This window comes from Chrysochloris asiatica, unplaced genomic scaffold (genome assembly GCF_000296735.1).
Source record: "Chrysochloris asiatica unplaced genomic scaffold, ChrAsi1.0 scaffold00053, whole genome shotgun sequence".
Lineage (NCBI taxonomy): Eukaryota > Metazoa > Chordata > Mammalia > Afrosoricida > Chrysochloridae > Chrysochloris > Chrysochloris asiatica.
In genome coordinates, this window is record NW_006408571.1 from 11996838 (window position 1) to 12013349 (window position 16512).

The window sequence follows — 16512 nt, forward strand, 5'->3', positions numbered from 1 at the left end:
TCAAACACTTTGCAGTCTTGACGCATTAGTTCACAGCACCACACCAGGACTCTAGGAGTGATGGAAAAGAACATGCCTTGGTGCACCTTAGTCCTCAACTGATTATCTTTGCTTTTTAGTAGCTCTGGCACATCCTTCACGAGGCTTGCCTATTCACCCTCACTTTACGTATGAGGGCACTGAAGCTCTGAGAGACTAAAGTCATAAACAGAATCAGTAGAAGAATCCAGATCTATACTCAGAGAGGCCAGTTTCTCTGGTTGACCCAACCACATCCCTTTCCTACCACTCCATCTCATTACCTAAAAAGAGCAAACTTGGCCTCCAAGCATCCTCAGGGCCCAGCCCCCGATTTCATGCCACATCTCATGAAATGAAGGGCAGAGTTCCAGCTCCTGTTAGGCTCTTTATCCTCTTTTCCATCGACACCCCAACAGAAAATAGGGCTTAGTTCAAGTTTCCAAACAAGAGTTTATTCTTTTTTTTTTTCTTCTAAAAAAAGTACCAGGTACATTTTTTTTTCCTGTTATTTTTCAAGTTTCAGCAAATGCCTGTTCCCCTCAATCCAGCCCTAGGAGTCAGTGCTTGGGTGGGGTCAGAGTCTGGTGTGGGGTATGGGGTACCACATGATTGAGTTTGAGGGGAATCCCTCACTCCGGCTGAGGTAGGTGAGTCAGAGTCTGGCCAGGTGAGAGAAGGCATCCTTAGCCCTGACTCTGGCCCCTGAACACCTTCCTCAGTCAGGACCCCAAAGCAAGGAGACCCAGGCAAGAGAGACATCTGGAGTGAGCAGCCCTAGGCGAGGAGTGATTAACCCTCATGTGTGCGCATGTGCATGGACACTCTCTCTTTCACACTCACTCACACACACACACACCTTGTTCACACACGCACACATGTAAGTTGGCTTTTAGAGGTGGGTCAGAGGGTAAGAAAAGTGAAGGGAACAGGGAAGGACAGAAGATGCTGAGGTTTTGGCTAGTAACTCAGTCCCTCTGGGATAACCCCTCTGCCCTCAGCAGAAGGAGAGCAGTTCTCCTCCACTCCACATCAGCCTCATCAGCTCCTGAGGGTGGAGAAATGTACGGGCATGGGAAAGGAGCAGGGGCAATACCAATGATCAGGTTTGGGAGTCACCAAGGCAATCCAATTTGAATAAATTATAAATAAAAATAAATAAAGTACTAAGTGGTCCCTGCTCAGGACAGGGAGGCAACGCTGGCTTGACTTGCCTGGGAACATGGGAAAATCTCAGGATAGCTCTGGTTCCTCCCCACTACCTAAGCTGGTTTGGGAAACCCAAGGGAGGGGACAGGCATGAGGAGTACCCCGAGTACGGCAGGGTGTGCTAGGGATCAGAAGCTTAAATACCCAAATAATCAATTTGGGCATGGCGAGAGCTTTAATTCAAGCCTGAAGGGTGTCTTGCCACCTTTCCACGTGTTTTTTCTGTCTAGGATGGAATACGATGGGCAAGTCCTTAGCCCACATGGCAATCAGAGCAAAGGTGAATAACGTGGATTGTGAGGGGCCTCCGTCACGGCCTGCAGTTCATAGGGTAGCCCTGTGTCCAGCTCCAGGCTCCGGCGGGAAAAAAGCAGACGGATGTCTCCATGCAGGCTTAAGCGACCTGAGCGGGAGCTCCGGAACCTGGAGGAAAACAGTGTGGTCAAGGTAAGAATTAAGATAATAGAGAAGCAAGGAGAGTGCCCATTCAGGCAAAAGATACCTGGACTTCCCGAGTTTTCTGTAGGCTCTGACCTTACCTGAGGTGCAGCAAGTAGCAGAGGAGGCGGCGGGTGGGGCTAGCACTTCCCTCCTCACCCACAGGCACCAAAAAGAGGCGATGGCGCAGGAAGGTCATGTGGGCAGCAGGCATGTCAGAGAAGTCAAAGGTCACAAGGAACATCTTCACCACAGTCTGGTTGGGGTTAAATAAGGTCTGGGGACAGGACAGGTAAAGTTGATAGGGCCTCAGGGTTGTTTTCCTCTCTCCCCACCTCCCAGTCCCTTAGAGCAAACTCACCACTTGGATGGTGCCCATCTTGGGCACGCTGTAACCCTTCCTCCCCAGGGGGTTCAGGTCCACGACGCCCTGGGAAGGCCATGGAGCCATCAGCCAAGGTGGGGATGTTCACCCTCTCCACAATCTCTCACCCAGGGACCTGCCCCCTCTTCTATACTTGAGCGCTCCCCACCTAGTCCTGACTCTCCTAGATGAAGAACATCTACAGAATCCTCTGCCCTCAACCCTTCATCCTGCTAATGAGCTGACTTTGAGTTGGGGGTCAAGGCATACCAGGAAGGGGGCCGGGGCATTTTGCTCAGACACATCAAAGAAGGTGACAGTGACAGGCAGCGTGACATGCTGGGGACAGTAGGACCCACTAGCTCCAATCTCTGCTGTGAAGCCCTCAATGTGGCCAGATGGTGCAAAGCGTCCTCGAAGCAATGATTCCTGAGATTGGGTGGGGGGGGAAGAGACGCATTATAGGAGAGGGAATCCGGTTCTTTTCTTCATTCATCCAAGCCACTCTCTACCATCCCACTCTCCCCAGGACCCCTCAATCAATCACAAATCTACCATCCCCCTCTCCCCAGGACCCCTCAATCAATCACAAAGTCCAGGAGAGCTACCTCAAAGTTTCCCAGCAGAGTACGGCTGACAGTGGGGATAAGAATAGGGGAGGCACTGGGTGGGCTCAGCAGGCCTGGCCCCTTCCGGAGGCTTCGAAGGGAGCTCCTGGTAGGGGAGGCAACAAACAGTGGGTTAGCTTGAAATATCTTGAGATGCTGGTTATGTACTTAGGCCCCACCCTTTGCTACTGCCTAGGTCCTGCCCTGTGGTCCCTGCCCCAGGGATAGAAAGAGGATTAGAGACTTTTGCTACCATTCTCAGTGATAGGGCAGAGGGAGAGCTGGTCACTTACAGCTTCAGGCGACGGGCACCTTTAAGCCTTCGCCCTACAGGACTGCAGTCTGTTGGGTCCTATGGAGAGAAAATAGAGGATGGGTGGAGACTAGGTGTGGGCAGGGGCTCATAACCTCTCACAGGTACATTCTAGCCAGGCCTCCACTTTTAACCCATCAGATATCATCTTAAAAGTACACCACACCTGGCTTACCAGCACAGGGTCCTTGGGCCCAGGCAGCAGATGGCTCCAGAAGGATGTGGCTTTGGCATCAGAACTGTTGGCAGCAGGAAGGTGGCCCAGGGTTCCCCGGCGTCTCCGAGGGGCTGGCCCCTCATCTTCAGAGTTGACATCTAGGGCTTCTCCAGAAGGAAGCAGCCTTCGCTTGGTGGGGCAGGGGCCTGGAGGTCCGGGGCCAGGGGGTGTGTGCTCGGGACTGTGCCCATTGGCAGTGCCAGGGGACTCCCTGGGCCAGGGGCTGCTCCCATTGTCCACCCCAGCCACTGGGCTTTTATCCCTTATTTGTGCAAGACTGTGCAAATCAGTGTCAAGTGTATGCAGGTGGCCTGGAGCTGGCCCCGAGGGCTCCCCCAGGTACCCCTGTCCCCCTGGATCTGGGCAAGCCCAGTCTCTGGTGTGCAAAGTATTGCAGGAAGCATTTGATGGGGGCCAAGGGAGGCTCTGGGCCCCTGAAGTCCAAGGTGAGGTGGAGCTACCTCCCTGTTCCACAACACAGAGGCCTCGATGGGAGAAATGCTGGATGGCCACGCCCAGTCCCAGCCCCAGTCCCTCGGAGCCTAACAGCCCCACAGTAGATGGTTCTTCAGGAGGTAGTCCCTCTCTGGTCCCCAGCCCAGGGCCTCTCTTCAGCTCCCGGGGACCCTCACTGGGAGGGGCTGACCGCTTCAGGGCCCTATGAGGCTCAGAGACACCAGTCGGAGGGGAAAAGATGGATACCTGGTAGACCCCGGGGGATGTCGCCCCCCCTGCTGGGCTGTAGCCCATGAGCAGGCCACCCTGGAGGGCCCCCTGCCTGGCTGGAGGCTGTGAAGGGCCAGCCTCTGGCTCTGAGGATGAAGACGGCTCCGTCTGCACGTGGCGCATGAAGCTCCCCCTTGGGTCAGGGAGGCCCCCACACACGGCCTTTATGCTGGGGATGAGCTGGGAGGCCTGGGGACATCTGTGCAAGAAAGGAAAAGAAAAGGTAGTCAGAGGAATTGAGGGATCTTCTTCATCTCAGCTTAGTTCTAGACCCTCCCCTGCCTAAAGAGACTATCCTGAGGGATTCCTGGGCATGGAGGGATCCAAATTGCTAGATAATATAGAGGCCACTCCTAGAACTCTTGAGAGGTAACTTATTTAGCTTGGGTTTCCCACTGGATCTGCTCACCCTTTTCTTTTCTTGGCACTTACCCCGATGAAGAGGCCTCAAGCCTAGCTGTGTGTTCCCTCTTGACTGATGTCTTGCTCCCCTAGCTTCCAGTCTGGTCCATGCCCGCTGCACTGGCAAGATGACTGCCACCATTCCGTGCAGCTCCTGGGCTCAGCAGGGCCCTGAGTGGAGAGGAGAACAAATAAAATAAGCCAGGCTTCCTGGAGGTTCTGGTCAGGATCCTCTCCAGTTGTGGGCTAATACAGGCTAATATGCTCTGGGACATCTTCCTCCAGTTACACTTTTCAGAAACTTTTCAGATGTGGCAGGCTTGGTGCCTAGGGCCCAGACAACATAGCTGGACTACCTGTGGAGGAACTCAAAGGCAAGACTGGGCTCCAAGTAATAAGGATGTGAGAAGTGAATTCAGGCAGGATGGCCACTTGTCAGGGTCACCATTATGGGGACTTCTTCCTTGGGTGGTAGGGGGGATGAGATACCCTAAGATCCAGGAGACTATGCCCAGCTGAAAGGTGGCCAAGGCAAAAATTCCGTTCTCCCACTTAAGGCCACTGAGTTATGAAACTCCTTTCTATTTGTCTATCTCCAAAGGACAAACGTCATCCCAGAGTCTTAGGGCAGAGACCCTGAAGACACTCACACCCCATCAGAAATTGTCAGAGGTACAAACCCCAGGTCAGCTCAAAGCTGGCCTTTCATCTTTGAACTCCTATTTGTCCACAGCAGTCGGTTCCTTTAACAGGATGCAATATATCCAACTGAAAACATGTTTGGAAAAGGAGGCATTGCTAGAAGGCACTGCCCCACCCCCAGGCCCTGTAAACTAGAGATAAGGCAGGCAGCTGGAAGCACCTCTCCACCACCCTCCCACCCCCACCCCAATGCTCACTCACCCAACATCCAAACCACTTCTTCACTTCTTTTCTGCTTGTGCACAAGATAGACTTCACTGACTAGTCCACCCTCAGAATCCCATGTCAACTTCTGCTATGAGAGGAAATACTGCTCCCAAGGGTCAGGGTTCTCCTTTGGGCAGTATCCTGAGCTACCTGTCATCTACAATGCTCTTTCTCTTTCAAAGAAAGCCCTATATGCCTAACCAAGTCCTATCCTTCCTCCGAGGTTGGATCAAATGCCTTCCCTCCAGAAAGTCTTATTTGGTCACCCCAGTCCATAGATATCTTTCTTTCCTGAGACCTCAGTGTCACTACTTCCTGTAACTTAGTGGCAGTTCTGCTTGCTCTTGTTGGAAAGGCATCTCTTAGTCTGGCTATAGGGTTCTTGAGGATATGTCTGTGCTCCCCTTAATCCACCCAACTCCAAGTATTTAACAGGGCTTCAAAAAGTGGAGTGCAAGACTTAGAGATCTGGGTAGTAGTTCTGACAGTGCAAAGACAGACTCCCTGATGAAAAAGGCCTAGGGTTTAATTGTAAGGGAGAACCAGTAATAACAGAGGTGGGGGTAGCAGGGAGGAAGGGGATTATTTGTATTCAGGGAGTAAAAAGCTCTTCTACATAAGGTTCCCATCATTGTATCTAACCATCTAATTTTACCAAGTTCTCATTAGAACTGAGATCACCTATGAAAATCTGGGTTTAGAATCCCTGTGGTGAGTAGAATGGCTGCAAAGAGCAGGACACAGTCAGAGAAGACAACGTGCACTCACCTTAACCACACCTTTCCTTTACCCAAGTCATTCAGATTCCTCAACAGTCTCACCTCCAGGTCATCCCTGCTGGCCTCTAGAATTCTTGCCATGGGGAAGCCAGGTGATGACATGATGCCCTACTTGACCCCAGCATGCCTGGCACCTGCTCATTACTCCAGAGCCCTCTCAATTCCCGCCCCTTCAAGGAGACGCTCTAAGACTTACTTCCCAGCCAGTTTGGCTCTAGACCATGGCTTCAAGCTGACTCATGGGGCAGGACTGCAGAGGGGGTGGGGTAGGCTGAACCTCACCCTCTGTGCAGGGGGTGGGCAGCAGCTGGCGTCAAACAGCTGTGCCAGGCTGTGTCTGGCAAGGACTACACCTCCCAACATGCCAAGGAAACAGGGCCAGAAAAAACAACAAATCCCAGAATACCGTAGGATCTGTACCCTCAGACACCTGCTAGGCCTGGGAGGTGGGGTGGGTGGGTGGGTGTTGGTACAGGTACTAGCTCCCAGGCTCATTTCCCCTTTCCTTCAGTATTAAAGAGAGCCATTTCTATCTTGACCAAGGAGGGTGACCGGAAGAATTCCTATGCATGTGTTTTCCACCCTCAGCCTGTTCAAAGAGAACTGCTTCCAGCTGCTCTACATTTTGTCTCTACACACACTCATCCACACAAGCTAGGAAGGCTGTTCCCACGGACCACCACGGTTCACAGGAGAGTTAACCTCTGCTCTCTCACCAACCCCTTGGCCACTGAACTAGAGTCCTCCACCTTCAGTGCAAAAGGAACAAACCTCATTAACTCCTTCAAACTGATCCCAGCTGACTCACTCCGGCTCCTGGATTTCTGGTTCTGGACAATCCTTCAGCCCCTGCTCAGCCTTCCAGGTCTTTGCTCACCCTTGCCCTTCCCAAAGCATGCGCACCCCTGCCCTTCCCAAAGCCTGGGGCAGGGCCCATTCCCTACTGGGGCTTCGGATATTTGCTCTTTTCCCCTAGCACACACTCACCCCACTCCCAAATTGGCTCCACCGCGACGGCTGCTGCTCCTGGCCGGGGCCTTCCGTCCTGTCCCAGTCCCTCCCCTCGGATCCCTGATTCTCCCCTCCACGGGCCCCCAACCCAGACAAAGGGTAGCTCAGGCTTAGCCCTGCTCTGCCAGGTCCTTCTTTGCTGAGCTTCGTGTACAACACTAGCGGGCCCCGGCGCCCGCAGGCCCCCAGCCACTGCCGCGCCCCTCCCCGCGACGGTCCCTCCCCGGGGCCGGCCCGGCTCCGCGCTGCCGACTCCGCTGCCCCTCTGACTCACAGGCCATTTCCTACCAGCTGATGGGGCCGCCCGCCCCGCCCAGCGCCCCACCGCCCTACCGCCCTACCGCCCTACCGCGGCGGTCGCGACTGCCACTCCCCCTTCATCAGGGCACGCCCACCATGAGAAGCGGCCTAACTCATTGGTCTACAAGAGGCCAGCCCCTGGCGACCTCAAGGGTGAAGCACGCCCTCTCCAAGACACGCACGTCCATTGGTCCACGAGGGGGCCGGTTTACTGGGGTTTCCCTGCCCATCTCCTTAACCCCTCAACTGCTTAAATCCAAATCAACTCTCAGCTCTGCCACTTCTCACCCCGCCCTTCCTCTCCCAGGACAGCTTAATAGGAAGTCTCAAGGCTTTCACAGGAGGTCGACAGTCCCAAAGTTAAAATCTTTTTTTACATCAGACCCAAAATACTCCCCACTTCCATTCATCTTTCCCCACTTTCTAACCAGTGTTCTAAAGACCGTCGAATTGTTGGAGCCCAGGAGGCTTCCTTCATGCAGAAATAATGAAAAATGTCTTTTATGGCGCTATAGGATAAACACTAGACTGGTAACCACAAGTTCTGCGGTTCAAACCCACTAGCGCTCCTTGGAAACCCTATACAGGAACACGATGAGTCTGAAACAACTTGATAGCACTTAAAACTTACTTACTGTATGTTGGAAGTGGTATTCTATTTCTCTTTCTCCATATATATGTTCTTTGGCTTTTATTTGCCCCATGGGCTCCTGAGATAGGGATACATTTTAATCCAGGAACCCAGATATCATGCTCAGTGTCTTTGAATTCTCATTCAAATCCTTTCCACCAGAAGGATTTCTTCTTTCAAAGAAACAAGATTTCCAGGAGAGAAAGGATATGAGGACTTCTGACCAGAGTGGGGAAATGTGCCCAACTCTCAGGGTGAAGCTCAACCCCCCATGACTCACAACTCTCCTGAAACTCCCCACATTCTCCCTGAGTCATAAGGCCCTAGGCCCAGCCTTGTTAAATGTCCTCAAGTAGGTTCCAACTCACAGCGACCCTGTGCAAGGTTTCCTGTGCAAGGAGCAGCTGGTGGGTTTGAACTGCTGACTTTGGTTCTTAATCCAATGCTGATCCTACAGCGCCACACCAGGGGTCCAGGCCCAGCCTAGACCCAACGGAATTAAGCAGCAACAGAACCAACATCCCTAACCCTTGTCCTCTGTTTTTAAAAAGAACCATCAAATTGGGCATTCAGACACTTTTTTTTTAAGAGAGGTTGCTCAAAGGGCATCGTAAGAAAACAGCCCTTCAACCTTACCCTCTGCATCTGTTGGCAAATCAGAAAGTTTGAAAGTTAGAAGACTTTTTCCTCCAGATTTCCACAAAAGCAGGAGACAAATACTGCAGCCAAAAGAGGGAAGACTCAAACTGAGACCTTGGAGAATTGGTGTCAGCTGGGGCAGGCTCCTTTCTGAAGGGAAGTCCAGTCTTTTACAGCTGAGAGGTTCCAGAAGGCTCCAGGTCCCTGTTTCAGCCTTGTCTCTACTATGAAACCTAAAGGTCCTGAAGGCTCTCTTCACTTACTTCCTCCTGGTGCCCTAGACCTAGGAGGACAAGCAAGAAACAGTTCTAGGCTTTCTCCTTACCTATTAGACCCGTGAGGGAAAAAAAACTGAAAAAAAAAATCCCCAGTTGCCTTGGACTGACTTTCTTGCTGGCTCCCTGATGTTAAGAAACAGATTAAGATAATTTTCAACACCCTGGACAAAATTGCAGGGTACCAATGTAAGAGCTGACTTGCCTTACTGGGTAGAGACACAGAACACTGGATGAAAGAAAGAATCCTGTGGTGAATCCACCTTGTTCTGTTTTACTGCTACTAGCACAGGGGTCCTGGTGTGGCACTTAGTATAAGCACTGGACTGCTAACTGCAAGGTTGGAAGTTCAAAACCACCATCCACTTCTTGGAAGCCCAATGTTGTTGCTGTTGTTAAGTGCTGTTAAGTCGATTCTGACTCATAGCAACCCGGTATAGGGTTTCCTAGAAGGTCGGCCGTTTAAACTGACCTTCCGGTCCAGTGCATTATCCTGCAGCCTACACCAGGACTCCTGGAAACCTTACACAGAGTAGCTATGAGTCAGAACCAACTCAACAACACTTAACAACAACAGCACAGGCCCTAAAGAACCTGGTGATACTATAGGTTAGGCACTGGGCTGCAAACTGCAAAGTTGGCATTTCAAATCCACCAGCCAGTGCATGGCAGAAGGCTAAAACTATTGACTCCCTTACAGACTGAGTCTTGGAAACCAAGTATAGGGTTGTGTGAGTCAGAACCAACTCGATGGCAGTAGCATAGACCCAGGCCTTAGTTATCTACAAAGGTTAGAGAGCAACAGTTCAGGAGGAAGAATCAAACATGTTTCAAGCCTCAGTATGTCCTGAGAAAGCAGCCTATACAATCAAGAGACATTATCTAGATTCTCTAAGCTCTTCCCTTCTTTTTTACATACACACAGATACAGACTCCATTACAACATGCTCCTCCATGAAGCAGCAACTTTGTCTGGTTCATACATGCCAGTATTCCCAGAGTCATTATCAGTTATCAGCACTTAATAGGTATTCTATAAACACAGGTTGAAAGAGACAAGTAGTCTTGAGCTAAATAAACAAAGTTATCAGGATAACTGGGTCCTAACTCTGTCATGTCCTCCTAAAATCCGTGTTGTAAATCTTAATTTCTATGCTTGTGGTTATAATCCTAATTGAGAATGTTATTGTTAAGTGCCACTGAGTCAGTTCCAACCCATATAGACCCTGAATAGGGTTTCCAAGGAGCAGCTGGTGGTTTTGAACTGCTGACCTTGTGGTTCAAACTGACTGTGTGATCCAGCACATTATCCTGCAGTGCCACACCAGGACTCCAATTGAGAATGGGTGGTCTTTATTTTGTCACTGAGGCAAGAACAATGTAGGGCATATCTTGAGTCAATATCTTTTGAGATATAAAAGAGATTACACAAGCAAGTGAGTAAGCAGAGATGGGGGGAAGAGAGATGCCCCAAGCCAGATGAAGATAGCCTAGGAGCAGAAGCTCAAAGAAACAAAGCCTTCCCTTCCCCTAGAGCCAGTGTCTTAAATGCATACTTCTACCCTCCTAAACTGTGAGAAAATAAATTTGTTAAAGCCATTCACTTGTGGTATTTCTTTTATAACAGTACTAGATAACTAAGACACTCTTGCTCTTCCAGTGTGAAACCTTGGGAAAATCATAGTCTCTCTGGTCCTAAATCTTCAAATCTGTAAAATAAAGGGTTTGCAAAAATGTTGACAACAGAGGGCCTCTGCAACTCTGGCCTTTTATAGCTATAATTCTAAAGACTGCGGTTCACTCATATCCATTTTCAGAGGATGGCCCCAGACATCTGAATGCCCTGTAGCTTATATTGTGCAGAAAGACTTTGTAACTACTGCCTCAGCAGAGCAAACTGCTGCCCTTTCTTTCCGAGTCCCACCCACTCTCTCTCAACTGCCCTAAGGAAGCTGCCCAGTCCTAAAGAAGCAGTACAGAGTGTGCCCTAGGCCTGCCTTCTCTGAGAGACAATCTGGGAAGCAGTGTTGCCATAGCAATCAGCTCCTCCTCAAAAGGCTCTCCTTTACCCCACCCTGGCCCGCTGCTTTGTTTGGCCTCAATACCTCCCCCCACCCCCTTCCCAGCCAGTCTCTTAGCTACCGGTTGGTTGTGTGAAGAGGCTGTCTTGGGGCCCCTCTCATCAACATTGTCACACTCATTCAGCCACTGTGTGGAAGGCAGAGCCTTTCTCACCAGAATCTCCCAGCCAGCTCAGGGGCAAAGAGAACTCTGGCACTATATCAAATCCCCTTAGAAAGTCACAGACGTCCACAAAAGAAATAGGCCCTAGTCTCAGATCTGACAGCTTTCAAGCCACACCACTCCCTCCCCCCCACTGGAACCTCACATCCGTTCCTGGGTGCAACTTACAATAGTGACACACCCACTTCTTAAAACACTGATCAAAACCCAAAGACGTTTTTCCCCACTCACCCTCTCACAGAAACCCAATAATTTTGAGGGCCCTAGCATTCCTCAGGAGTCCTGGTGTGGTGTTATAGGATAAGCACTGGACTGCTAACATTGTACAAAGTCAGCAGTTCAAACCTACCAGCTTCTTCTTGGAAACCACATACAGGGTGGCTATGAGCTGGAACTAACTCGACAGCAATTAATAGCAACAAGAGGGTTCCTGAAGGAGCTCTGGTAGCACAATGGGTTAAGCATGGTTAAGATCTACAGTCTTGGAAACCCCATGGGTGCCTACAGGGGCTCTATGAGTTGGATAGAGCTGAAGGTAGGGCTCCTCACCCAGGGGAGAGATAAAGGTGGAACAAATCAGTTGGGGCAAGTGGTAACAAAGTGGCTACCAATCACTTGGAGGTCTATTAGGAGAGATCTTGGTGAGTGTAGTGGGGGTGGGGTCTGGATCTTGTTGCTGATAACCAGGGTCTCCGGCTACTGAGTACAGAGTCCAGGCAGGGAACAGTTCCTAGGCAGGCAAAGACCAGGCCAGGCCCCAGGGCAAGGAAGGAAGTGGGAAATGAGCACACCCAGAGCATAAGGGAGGGGTGGGGAGGGGAACAGTGACCAGGGCAGGCTTCTGGGAGGAACAGGAACTAAGATAGGGGGGTTAACAGGAACCAAGTGGGGGAAGTGTCCCTAAGAACACCAGTTGGGGAAGAGACCCCAATCTCAGCGCAACAGAATCAAAGCTGACTGAGAACACTGTTAGACAAGTCCTAGCGCAAATGGTCAGGCCAAAAGTGAAGTTGGGAGCTGTCTGAGAAGCCAGAAGCACTACAGACTAGCTTCTTCACCCTGCTAATTCCATTACCCTCACTCGTATAAAATAATACACAAACATCTTCCGGGAGTTCTATGCATGTCCCCAGACTATTACGTCTCAAATCACCAGCGATTCTCCCCTACAACTGGATCCCCAAACCCTTTCTCCTCACACACTGCCCATTGAGCGTCTTCACATAGGACGTCTTCCTCCACATAGTCCGATCTGTCCCACCAACCCTTCTGCATCACTCAGCTCCCACTTCTCTCCAAAGCGCCTCCAGATCTTCCCTTTCAAGTATCTCCTCCAACTCTACAAATCAGACAGCGACCCCGCCCCCTCACATTGTACCACTCCCGCCCTTCCCCCACAGGGCCCCTGGAAATTGCACCTCCTTGTCCGCACACTGAACCTCCAACTCTTTTTTTCCCCTGTAACACACTCCAGATCTTCTTTTTCCTAACTGTGCCCCCCATCCTTTCATGTCCACCCAAAACGCGCCCCCATCCTTGTTTCTTTTTCTACGCGCACCTCCCCCACACCTGTCGTTCCGTGAGTCCCGTGGCACCTGGGGTAGTAGTGGATTGGGGCAGTTACTGAGCAGCCGTAGCTGCAGCCTCGGCCTGCAAACCTCGCCCCTTTGGCCCGAGCCCCGCCCCGCCCCTCCCGGGCCCACCCTCTCCCTTGTTCCAACTCCCACCTTCACCCCCAGCTCGTCCCCTTTCCTCGCTTCTTTAATTCCTTGGGCTGGCACTTTGTAGCCCAGGCCCCTCCCCTCTGTGGCCGTGGCTCCGCCTCCTCCTCGTCTCTGCTTTCCCCAAGGATCCTCCGCTAGCCCCTGACCCCAGCCCTGCTCTCCGCCCCCTTTTGGTCTCTCCGCCTATTCCCAGGACCCACCCACTTAGAATCAACCCTGGAAGAACCGGTGCCTTGCTGGCTTCCACCACAAGCCCCCTCCCCTCTGCGAGCCTCTCATACCCACACCCGTTCCTCTGCTCGCCTCACCCAGGCGCTTGCGCTCCAGCCCCGATCCACTGCCTCTGATTGGCAGCGGCGGCTCCAATGGATGGCAGAGGAGACAAAGTGATGGCTGCAGGTTGACTGAGGTCCCACCCGGCCACGTGCAGCTTCTGTGATGACAGGTCTAGAGGGGCGGTGCCTCTGCCGACTGGGGCCATGCCTAGACTGACCAGATCCTGGCGGAGGTGGGAAGCAAGAGCCCGGCCGAAGCTCAAATTTGAGGACATTTATTAGCTCCTCGAGGCTTTTGCACTGGTGCAAGGTGTCTGCGGAACTTGAGACTTTTAGTGGGGGCGCCTGGCTTAGCACTCATTCCCTCGTGGGAGAAATCTATGGGGTTTGCAAGGTAGTGCAAAGAGTCTCAGAGGTCTATGAAAATGATCTGAGCGATGGGGTCTCAGGTTTGCGAGGTTGAGCCGTTTCTGCTGCCTACGTTGTGCGGATGTGTTTGGGTTTTGTGAGATGTGCAGCGAGGATGTCGGTGCACTTTAGGAGCCTTAGGTATGGCTAATGCGTCAGACTGCAAAGTCGTTTGAACTGCAAGGTCAGTGTTTCAAGCTCACCAGCTGCTCCTTGAAAACCCTATGCAGGGTCGCTATGGGTCGACGACACTTAACAACAACAGTGTTAATACAAGGAGCTCTGGAAGTGTAGTGGGTTACGAGTTAGGCTGCTAACTGCAAGGTCAGCAGTTCGAATCTACTAACTGCTCCGAGGGAGAAGGATGAGGCTTTCCGCTCCCGTAAAGATCCACAGCCTTGAAACCCTACACAGGGTTGCTAAGGAGTCTGAATCAACTCCACAGCACAAAACCACCACCAGTGTTAATACGGGGGTTAAGAGAGCTTTCAATGCCGGAGAAACGTTAGACTTTTAAACAGGTTTCGAGTTAACTATTTGACAATTTCATATGCTCTGTAATTTAATTAGCGCCTGAGTCCTCTTCTTTCCTGAGTCTCCCTACCTTTCTTGGTCCGGAGATACAACAGGAGAGGCCACTGCCTCCTAGCTGCCGGCAGGTGGCAGCACAGGACCCTTATAGAACTGAGTGAATACGTGAGCTTTGGCCCTCAAAGAAAGAACCGCATCAAGTACGACTGCACAATGTAAAGGTCTCTAAAAGTCTCAGGTTCTTTAGATCTCTGTGACTTTCTATAACTAAATTAAGCTGGATACTGAACACCAATTGTGTGCTAGGCCCAAAAATGAAAGGAAAAAGAGAAGCACGATATGAAGTGAGGGGAGACGTACAAGAACACCCGAACTTGCAGATAGTACACATTTGACCTAGCCTGCATGGGTTGATAATCAGAACTGGACTAGAGGAAGATTAAAAACAAACGAACAAACAAACAATTTTTGATAAAGGAAATTTGCATAAATTGCTACAATTTGATGAACTTGACCTATACTCATGGATGTAGTAGCTCAGAATACCAACAGAAAAGGAAAGAGTCCTCGTATCAAGCATCAATCCTATCCCCTCTGTATACAGGGTAGATAGGGACAGACAGCTTGATATTGGGTACCTAAAATGAGAGGTTGATAAAGGCACGGAGTGACTGGCTTACAAGTTTTCAAGAGGGAGTTTAGTTTGTGCAGGATGGGGGAAGATAGAGTTACCACTGAATAGTTTTTTATCGTGTCTAGACGAGTGTGGTGAAAAAAGATGGGGATAGGATTTTTATGATTCAGTGGTGAGTAATTATTATCATGACTAATTGCGACTGTCACAACTGTAAAGGTAGATATTTTGTAACAAAAATAAGGGAGTAATTAACCTTGTTATGAATCGGGCTGCTAACCTCAGCAGGAGAAAGATGAGGCTTTCTGCTTCCGTAAAGATTTACAGTTTCAGAAACCCTGTACAGGGTCGCTATGAGTTGGAACCGACTCCACGACACATAACAATAATAACAAATTAATCTTACAGTCCTGAAACAGAGGACCCTAGGACCATCAGGGGAGAAGAGCACAAGCGGAATGCGGAACCCTATCCAGAGAAGCAGTGAGACCAGAGATGGAGGCAGAGATGACGATGTGGAGAAAGGTAGCAGCTGAAGACTCTAGACTCATGGAAAGAAAGGGACTGAGTGCTGGCAGCCAGGGGCAGGCTTGCAGAATGTGCACTTTGGTTTAAATTATTATATATTCCTGAGTGGTTTTGTGTATATCTACCCACCGCCCCCCCCCCCAAAAAAAAAAGAAAAACAGGGAATGGAAGCAAATACTGTTGAATGGTGATACACGGAGGAGATTGTAATCATTGCAATTAAACGATGGTGTAAAGATGATGTTCTCCCATGTAAACTATCACTCAGTTCACAATAAATAAAAAAAAGAGAGAGAAGCATATTTTCTCTGCTTTAAGGAGCTTATCATTTAGTTATACAAATATTTATATAATAATATTTATATATAATTCTAGAGAGAGTAAGATTAAAAGATCTTTGTGTAGTGGAGAAAGCATAGGACCTGAAGTCATCTTAGTAAGTCTCTGAATTTGGGCATTTACTAGCTATGTGAGTTTAGGTAAATGACTTACCTTTTTAAAAAACAAAGTTTTAATTTTAAAACCATTTTAGAAAAAATTTTAATATAGTGCATAGTATTCCCAATTGGAGTCCCGGTGTGGCGCTGTGGGCTAATGTATCAGACTGCAAAGTCATTTGAACTGCAAGTTCAGTGGTTCAAGCTCACCAACTGCTCCTTGGAAACCCTATACAGGGTCGCTATGGGTTGGAATCAACTCAACGGCACTCAACAACAACAACATTCCTAATTACTCCACACCCAGTTTTCCATATTATTGACAGTCTACATTAATATAGTTTATTTGTTACAATTTATGAACCAATATGAGTGTGTTGCCCATCCATGAGTAAAGTCCATACTTTCAGATTTCCTAGTTTTGATGAATGTCCTTTTTCTGTTCCAGAATACCAACCAAGATACTACGATACAGTTATTCGTCTTGTCTCATTTTAGACTCCTCTGGCTCTGACAGTTTTTCACATTTCCTTGTTTTCAATGATCTTGACAGTTTTTGAAGACTACTGGTCACGTTTTTTTGTACAATGTCTTTGATTGGAGTTTGTCTGAGGCTTTTCTCATGATTAGACTGAGGTTATGTGTTTTTGGAGAAAGCACAGAGAGGTCAAGTGCCATTTTAATCATATCATATCACAGGCACGTTTCTCAGTTAAAATTCATCATGATCACCTGGCTGAGGTGGTGCTTGTCCAGTTTCTCCACTCAAATTGTACTCTTTCTCCCCTCTTTGCATTTTTTACTCTTTGGGAAGAGTGGGGTTGCAATTAAAGATATGCCTCCTCCTTAAGGGGAGTCCTGGTGTGGCACAGTAAGATAAGTCCTGGACTGT

General features: G+C 49.8%; 1 protein-coding gene across 2 annotated transcripts; it reads right to left on the reverse strand.

The window, feature by feature from the left end:
* Window positions 1-451: 451 nt before the first annotated feature.
* FAM214B (family with sequence similarity 214, member B) lies at window positions 452-12742 on the reverse strand. 2 transcript variants are annotated; one of them, XM_006863072.1, is made up of 9 exons: window positions 12653-12742; window positions 4326-4466; window positions 3126-4092; window positions 2931-2989; window positions 2638-2743; window positions 2300-2458; window positions 2027-2095; window positions 1767-1942; window positions 452-1650 (listed from the first exon to the last, which is right to left on the reverse strand). In XM_006863072.1, the coding sequence occupies exons 3-9, from the start codon at window positions 4014-4016 to the stop codon at window positions 1497-1499; spliced, it is 1614 nt and encodes a 537-aa protein (XP_006863134.1). In that variant the 5' UTR covers window positions 4017-4092; window positions 4326-4466; window positions 12653-12742; the 3' UTR covers window positions 452-1496. The 2 variants fall into 2 exon arrangements, with proteins under 2 accessions (XP_006863134.1, XP_006863135.1); XM_006863073.1 differs by lacking the exon at window positions 12653-12742 and adding an exon at window positions 6971-7076 and having other exon boundaries at window positions 495-1650.
* Between the last annotated feature and the right edge of the window lie 3770 nt (window positions 12743-16512).